General features: G+C 35.9%; 1 protein-coding gene across 1 annotated transcript in view; it reads right to left on the bottom strand.

The window, feature by feature from the left end:
• Positions 1-1421: 1421 nt before the first annotated feature.
• Positions 1422-8907, bottom strand: part of ZBTB10 (zinc finger and BTB domain containing 10) — a 29932-nt gene continuing 22446 nt past the window's right edge. The window contains exons 4-6 of the mRNA XM_090283763.1: positions 3432-3608; positions 3053-3225; positions 1422-2798 (exon numbers count right to left, since the gene is read on the bottom strand). Coding sequence (XP_090139889.1) covers positions 2493-2798; positions 3053-3225; positions 3432-3608 — 656 coding nt within the window. The 3' untranslated portion in view covers positions 1422-2492. The remainder of the gene's footprint in view (positions 2799-3052; positions 3226-3431; positions 3609-8907) is intronic.

The raw sequence follows: 8907 nt of genomic DNA, 5'->3' as shown, positions 1-8907 counted from the left end.
ATAAACATTTTTCCTTTGGATTACCTTTCTAAAAACAAAATTGTAAAGTATCATATTTCAGTTGACTAAAATATAGCCAAATCTGTCACAACACAACATAAAAGGTAACAGACAATTATAGAATATTTTAAATTAACAGTAACAAGCCATCTACATCAAACCTTGTTTCCAACTAAAACTAAAGCACAACAATCCTGTAGTGTACCAAGTGTGTGTTTCAATTTACTGTATGCAATCTAACAAAAATTTGGTCATAATTTACCAGATATACATAAATGATTTAAGCAGTAAAAGAAAATTCAGCTTAAAAAGAATAAGTTCATATCTTGAGGAAAAGTAAAAGTACATTAAGAATGTAAAGCTAACTCCTGTTTCTATGCAATAAGTGAACTGTAGTCTAATAAAGCAGATTTAGGTGGTTTTCAGATATATATCTTTTCTCTTTAATATATATTTATATATAGACAGATCTACCAATTGTAAACTATGGTTTATTTTAAAGGGGGGGGGTAAATGGTATGAAAGAAATCTTTATACTATACTTACATATTCACAATGCAGAACATTTTACGCTTAAAATACTTTTTCATTCATAGTATCTTTGCCCAACAAACATCTACTTTGGACCCCACCAGAACTACATTTTACTCATTAATCTAGAACATTGAGAATAAGATGTACTCTTCAGTCCTCAACAAAAATTCAAACCAAAACTATCCATGTCAGTTTTACATTTATGTAGAAACTACAATAACATTTAGGTAACAAAAGATGCATCTAAGCATGTAACTGTACTTTATATCTTTGACCCAAGCAGAAACATCAATGTCTAACATTTAACTATTATTCTACTGCAATCAGAGACAGTGAGAAAGCTAGTCTCTAAAGTATCAATGTTTCCACTTTGATCAGAGGGAGCACCAAAAGAATTATGTCTGTCAAAGTGTACTCTGCAACTTTTCTCACACAACTAGTATAATTTAGTTACCTGATATAAAATAAGAAAATATACTCAATTTCTATTTTAAAAGAAAGCTGAAAATATGATATCCCTTACTCTTATATAATATACAATATGTTCCTGATAAATGTTGTGCATGTTAATATTAATTATGTGAAATTTTACTGAGTTTTACAATCAGCTAATTCATCTATCATCAGGCTAAATAAATCTGACAATTTCTACTTTGTAATACATCACGGCTTGTACCCTGAAGAATTTAGTTAATAATAAATTGTAAAGCCTCTCAATATTTTATTTGTAAGATTTTTGCAGATTGCTGAATCATGGTGACTACTAGAAAAACTATCAAGGTGTAGTGACTTTAAGGAATTGAAAAAAAAATGGTCTCTCATAATTTTAAAACACTGAATATCCCAGGAAACATGAAACAAAAGAGAATGCAATTTTTTGTGTTAATTTTAATGATAAAAGGGCACAAGAGTAAAAACCTGATATTTTACTTATATTGCATAACAAGCTAACCAAACTGGACATGGAGGATAAATTTTAAACAAATCATTTTACTTATTGTTTCTATGACTCTCTTTCAATTAGATTCTCTTTTCAAAAAGGACTGAGGTATAGTACACTGGCAAAAATAAAAAAGAGGCAAACAAGAATAGTGCCAAAGTAACAGATACCCAAAACCTAATACCATGCCAGAAAATGTCATATAGTAACCATTTATCAGATTAGAGCAGCAGGAGAAAGTTACTTCTAAATCATAATCATTTAGTGGTACTTGTCAACTTCGCCACGGTAACTTTGCAACATCATTCTTCATTTGTGAAGTAGTAAAATTCATGTCAAAAAGGAAGGGGGAATGGAGGAAGTCAGTTAGTTCATACCAATAAATTACCTCTCCAGTTCTTATTAAACATGCCCATCAGCACAAAATTAAGAAATACCTAAGACTAGAAGAGACTTGGTTTAACTTATGAAGCAATTTAAAATGGAAAATACAGAAAAGTACAACCAATGGGGCTGAAAAGGCCCCTCACTGAAAATCTGTATTTAAAAAAAAAAAGAATAAAAATAAAAATAGAAACAAAACTCTACTGGTACAAACTAGCCTGAGTGGTTTGGTGGACAGAGTAATTGGGCCAGCTGTCACTTTATTATCATAAATGGATTTTCTTCATTCATGTTAAACTGGTACATGAATGTCAACTTTTTAAGGATAGGTTCTCCACTTTCATAAGACCCAAAGAATTATTGTATATCCTATAAATAAAAAATATTTTAACTTTGATAACTGTCTGAAGTTGTGGGGACTCTGTAATCCAACCACAAGGTTGTTTGCTGTACAGTCCTGTGCAAATATTAAAAAAAAAAAGTTTTGCTATAAGGCTTTGACCCTACAGTTTTCACAGCAACAAAACTACCATCCAGCATGTACCATATTTTGCAAGCCTTCAAGTTCAACAATTCAAACTGTCGATTCATATTATGTCCAAATGCAGCATCCTTGAGGAGTATAGTAGGCCAGTTAATCATCTAGAGACATACAAACATCTCCAGACTCATCCCATCGAGACGGGTCATTCTGATCTTCTCCATCATCAGCCAGCTCTTCATCGGCTTCTCCTACTTCGTTCTCCTCATATTCTTCATCCCGAGGGAAATCTGTATCCTGTCCCTGATCTACACCTTCTTGCCCTCCTGGTTGTGATTTATCTGCACAGTCTACACAAACACCATAGCGTCGAGATCCATGCCTTATTCCAACACTGGCTGCTAACATGAAGATCTTCTTACACACCATACATTTGTATTTTTTATCCTTTTTATGCACCTAATTGAAGGGGGAAAAATCCAATAAGGATTGTGCAGACAATATAATGCATTTGAACCACTCAAATTTAATCACCCATTTAACCATGAGTGAATATACCATTGTTTTGTTGTATGAAGTTCAGTATCAGTTCATAAATCATATTCTTGGTTTCAACTATATAGCATTCAACCTTCCTTAAAATTTCACGTAATGATGTTAAAATACCTTCAACTTTACTGATATAAATACTAATTATATTTAAAGTTACTTACCAGGGAATGTCTTTTTACATGCTCTCTGCGAGTAAACAGTTTTCCACAAATATCACAGCTAAAGGATCTGACTCCCGTATGAATGAGCAAATGCCTTTTTAGTGTTCGTCTGTATTTGGCTACATAGGTACAATGAGGGCATTTTAACTTGTTCGTGTTTAGAGATGATTCACCTTTGAGAATTAAAAAGAACACACAAAAAGCACTTATATATAAACAGAAAACTTGCTATCAACAGCTTATCTAACCATGAAAACAGGGACTGTTACAGGGCTACTGCTCTCTTGATAAATATATATATATTTAACTCAGAATATGGAAGCTTTTAATTGTTAAGCATTTTAAATAATTTGTAGATGTTTAGTTGACTGATACTTGCCATTTTCCCAAGTTTCTTGTTTTGGCCAAGATTCAGGCAATAATCCATACTTGAAATCATTTGAAGCACCTGGTATCAGTCCATACTTGAAATCGCTCGAAGTACCTGGTAGCAATCCATACTTGAAATCACTTGATGGGCCAGGCATTAGGCCATATTTGAAATCATGTGAAGTACCTAATACAATTGAAAAGTGATTTTGATTTAATAATAGTAATAAAGATCTGCCTCTTGCTAGAATAAAAAACACAATAAATATGAGCATTTTCATAGAAGAGCTTAATTTATAACAGCTAAATAGAAAAACTACACATTTTAGTCTAAAACTGAGATGTTTTTATACTTTATTATCCTAATTATATATCCTGATTAGCAGGCATCTTAAACAGAAAACAAAGTTTAAAATACAATTTGACCATAGGAAAAATTCAGTGAAATAAATCTGAATACTATTTAATGGCATGTAGAGACCACATAAAACTACTCCTTAAATATTATATTTCAAACATGTTCAAAACAGAACTGTCTTAATAGTTGCTATTCCTAACTATTTTGTCACTTGAGACTATCACCTCAAAGCCCAACTGTGGAAAAAGGTAAGTCTCCTTTTGTCCCCAAAACAATCACATAATCTTATTTTAAGACTAATTCATAAAGAAAAATGGACAAAAGATGAAAAATATAAACACAACTAAATTGCAAATGTAAAGTATTGTATTATTAGTCTCCTGTTTGTGGTTTCAGACACACTGGGGCAAGGTAACTAAATGCACCTTTGAGGTTTCATCAAAACCTCTTTCTAAATCCATCTTCTTAAACAAATGAAAATCCAGAAGGCAGAATCAAAATAGAATAGTTTAAGTTCCTTAGGGAATTTGTGCCTGAGGATCTTCAGACTAGCTCAAGTAGGAATTATCTCCTCTGGACTTAATTACATCTTGAAAACTACTTGTACCTGGGAATCCTTTAACAATGTGAATCAAGAATCCTCCATGGCTATTGCCACCCTGATCCAATTGACCATCAATCCTTGCCTCTTGATAATTTTCAATAGCCATCAGCTTATCTGTCCTCCTTGAGTTTTGTTCAACACAACAATCATATTCTTCTTAAATTTTAAGTCAGAGCCTGGCACTATGCTGAAAAGCCTGCAAGGACTACCTGTCTCACTCATAGTAAAAGTCAAGGTCTTCCAAAATGCTACAAAGCCTTACCTGACCTAGCCCTTGCTTCCAACCACCTCTTGGGTGTTCTGTTCCAACAACACTGGTCTCTGTGTTGTCCCTCTGTGGTAAGATGGCTCCTACTTCAAGGCCTTTGCACTCACTCTTTCCTCTGCCTAGAACACTCCCTTCCCGGCTCAATTAATTTTCCTCCCCTGGACACCATGGTTTGGATAAAAGAATGTTTGTCAAATATGGGTTTTCTAAGAATTCATTTCCCTCTATCTACTTGCCAGGTATTGGATTGGTCAAAACGTTTGTTTAGTTTTTCCATACGATGGTTCTAGTAGTGCTTAGTTGTCTTATTTTATGGAAAAAACTAAATGAACTTCTTTTGCCAACCCAATCGATACATTGCCTCTCTTAAAAATTAAAAGACCTTAAGACTTCTTTGGTGAAAGTATCAATACTCAACCGTGCAAAAAGTTCTCTCAGGTATTTAAAAATTGTACTTCATTAATATTAACATAAATTGCTTTGTATTTGAAAAACCACCCTTTTTTACAATGTTAGGAAGCACTGAAAACAAAAAACAAAGCCCTCTGAATCCATACTTATATAATTTAATTATACTATCGTCTTTAGAATCCTAAAATGAGTCACCATATCTGTGTGTCTGGGATGGAATAGATCACTCTCACAATTCTAAAGTTTGAGCTTTTTGACTCATAGTTCTTGTCCAAATTAATGCAAAACCAAGTATATAAGCTCTAAGTGGGCAAGGACTGTGCCTGTCTTACCTTTGCTTCCTTATGTCCAAATGTACACCCTTATCTGTTGAATAAATATCTGGCAAATGCTAACATGTATAAGGTATTTTTCACTTGCTTAAAATGCTTTAAAAATTAACCTAAGAAATCATGTTATTAGATATGCTGATATGCTCGACTAAATATTATTCACTATATAAAAGAATAGAGGGACGTCCGGCCAAGATGGAGGCCTAGGCAGACAGGCTGGGTCTTGCTCCACAACTAAGAAGGAATAAAACTACCTCAAAAGTAGGGACAACCAGGAGTTCCAGAAAACCAAGCTGCATGGAAGTCCAACAAACAAAGATATAAAGAAGAAATACTCATCCAGACAGGTAGGAGGGGCAGAGTCAGGGCAGAAAGGAGGCAGTGTGGTGGCGGCAGCAGTGGTGGCAATGGCAGGCGGCAGAAAGCGAAGTCACACGTTTTAAAAAGTCAGGAGGGACACCTGGGGAGCCTTCCCAGCTCCTCACCAGACCTCGCAGCTCACTGTCCCAGCACTGGAGAAAACCAAGCCTCATTGCTTCTGACTGTGCAGACCAGTGGGGGTTGGGGTGGAGGCAGAAACTGCTGGTCTCAGCAGAGTCTGCTTGTTTAAAGGGACCCCACAGTCCTAGAATGTCCGCAGACTCACCCACTCTGGGAATGACAGCCAGGGCAGCAGCTAGAGGGGCGCCAGTCCAGTGCGGAAGTGGGAGAGGTGCTTGGAAAAGGAGTGAGTGCTGGGCAGGCAGCATTGTTCCCTCTCGGATCCCTCCCCCACATACAGCACCACAACGTGGTGAAACAGGTCTCCCTATATGACGAATCCCTAAGGCTCCACCCCTTACAACGTAACAGGAGCAAGAGCTCTTCCTCGGACGTGGAGGCAAACAACACAGGAGCCTGTTAGAATGAGGAGACAGAGAAGTATGGCCCAAAAGGGGAAACGGATCAAGGTTCCAGTGGGAGAACTAAGTGACAAAGAGATAGCCAATCTAACAGATGAGGAGGTAGCCAACCTAACAGATGCAGAATTCAAAACACTGGTGATAAAGATGCTCACAGGCTTGACAGATATACTTGAGTACGGCAAATGCGTAAGGGAAGAAGTGAAACGAAGGAAAATCCACACAAAATCAATGGTGAAGGGAAGGAAACCAGAGTTCAAATCAATGATTTGGAACATAAGGAAGAAAAAAAGTCAACCAGTGCAGAATGAGGAAGCAAGAATTGAAAAAAATGAGGAAAACTTCCAAAATTTTGCGAAGGTGATGGACATACAGGGACAGGAAGCACAGAGGGTCCTGGGTGAGGTGGACCCAGAAGGGACCACACTGACGCATCAGGACTGAAATGCCAAAGGTGAAAAATAAAGACAGAGCAGCAAGAGAGAGGTGGAGAGTTGCCTACAGGGGGTTGCCTATAGGACTATCAGCTGATTTCTCAGAGGACACTTTGTAGGCAGGCAGGGACTGGCAAGAAGTATTCAATGTGAAGAAAAGCAACCTACAACCAAAATTACTCTATCCAGCAAAGCTATCTTATGGAATGGAAGTGCAGATGAAGTGCTTTCCAGACAAGGTGAAGCTAAAGGAGTTCATCATCACCATGCCACTATTATATGAAATGTCAAAGGGACTTACTTAAGAAAAAGAAGATCAAAACTATGAACACTAAAATGACAACAAACTCACAACTATCAACAACTGAATCTAAAAAACAAAAACAAAATCCAACTAAGCAAACCAGAATAGGAACAGAATCATAGGTATGGGTATCATTTGGAGGGTTATCAGCTTGGAGGGGGGAGGGGGTAAAATGGGGAAATGGTGCAGGGACTAAGAAGCATAATCAGTTGGTACAAAATAGACAGGGAGATGGTTAAGAATAATATAGCAAAGGGTGAAACTAAAGAACTTAAATGCATGACCCATGGACATGAACTAAGGGGGGTGGAATACTTGAGGGAAGAGGTGTACTGGGCAGAGGGGAGCACAGGGGGAAATAAATGGAACTACTGTAACAACATAATAAAATACTTTAAAAAGTAAATAAACAGTAAAATTAAAATTAAAAAAAAATTTTAATAGCTGAAATTCCATGTTTTTCTAAATAAACTACAGTAAAGATACAATAAAAAGCATTCATGATACTAGGCAAGAGAGTATTCTGAAATCAAAATAATTCAAATTAAGAAAGCCTTATCGCAAGCTTCTGTCATCTCCAAGTTCTTACAACCATAAAGATATCCTGTAGGAAACAGAAGAGCAGCTTGAAGAAAGGTATTCCTTTGTAATTCAATACACTAAAGGATCATTAAGCTCATTAAAGATCTACCTCAAAACTGTGTTTAGTGTTCAATAGCCTTCTGAGTTCATTATCCCATAATGGAAAACTAAGAAGAAAGCAATGTTTTTAAAGTCAAAATTGTAATAAAGGCTGATCTCAGTTGCAAAAATTCCAATGGATCAAAGTGACCCCTAAAGAGAAAAGACTGAATCAACGGTTTATTTTTTTGAGAATGACATAAATTATATGAACCACTGCCGACTGAAAATGTGTATGTGCAAATTTAGAACTTTACATATAAATTCACATAGCCCAACTAAACTCATCCACTCTTGAAACAGATTTCCAAACCAAAGAAAGGGCAATAAAATATTCCCGTACTCGGTGATACTCTGTACAAGCAAAGTCTTCAAAATTCAACACATCTGATCTATCAACTACTCATTTCAAAACTTTTTTTGTAAATTCTTTTCAACTGTTAGGAGAAACTACCTTAAGGAAGTTCGCTTACTGCACACAAACTGGACTTGGCTTTACATTCTTAATGTACTTTTACATATTCTCAAGATATGAATTTACTCTCTTTAAGCTGAATTTTCTTTTACTGCTTAAATCATTTACGTGTATCTGGTAAATTATGACCAAATTTTTGTTAGATTGCATACAGCAAATTGAACCACACACTTGGTACACAACGAGATTGTTGCACTTTTGTTTGGTTTTAGTTGGAAACAAGGTTGGATGTAGATGGCTTAACTGGTCAGTATGTACTGTATTCAGAAACCCAATAGCTTTCTGTAAGATAGACCCCTAGTTGCCCCCCCCAATCAAATTTTAAAAGAACTTCAAAGCTACAGAACTCAAACAATGAACATCTATATCCCTTTATATATATTCAGCAAATGTTACTACTTTTGCCACATGTTCTCTATGTCTACATATACACACCTCTTATGTCTATTTGAAAACATGCACACCTATCACTTCACCCCTAAACACAGTATTTTCTAAAACTTTCTCCCACACAACCACAGCACCATTATCATATCCAAGAAATTTAAAGTTGTTCAACGACTTTTACTTAACCTATACAACATATTTAAATATCCAGCTGTTCCCAAAATGCCCCTTTAGTCATGGTTTGAACCCATGATGTAATCAAGATTGACACAGTGCATTCAGTTGATGCCCTTCAATTTAGTGGTGCCTCTGATTGTCTTTCCCAGCACT

Source organism: Furipterus horrens, unplaced genomic scaffold, assembly GCF_987537825.1.
Source record: "Furipterus horrens unplaced genomic scaffold, mFurHor1.1.pri manual_scaffold_7, whole genome shotgun sequence".
Taxonomy (NCBI): domain Eukaryota; kingdom Metazoa; phylum Chordata; class Mammalia; order Chiroptera; family Furipteridae; genus Furipterus; species Furipterus horrens.
This window is presented reverse-complemented; position numbering and strand designations above follow the sequence as displayed.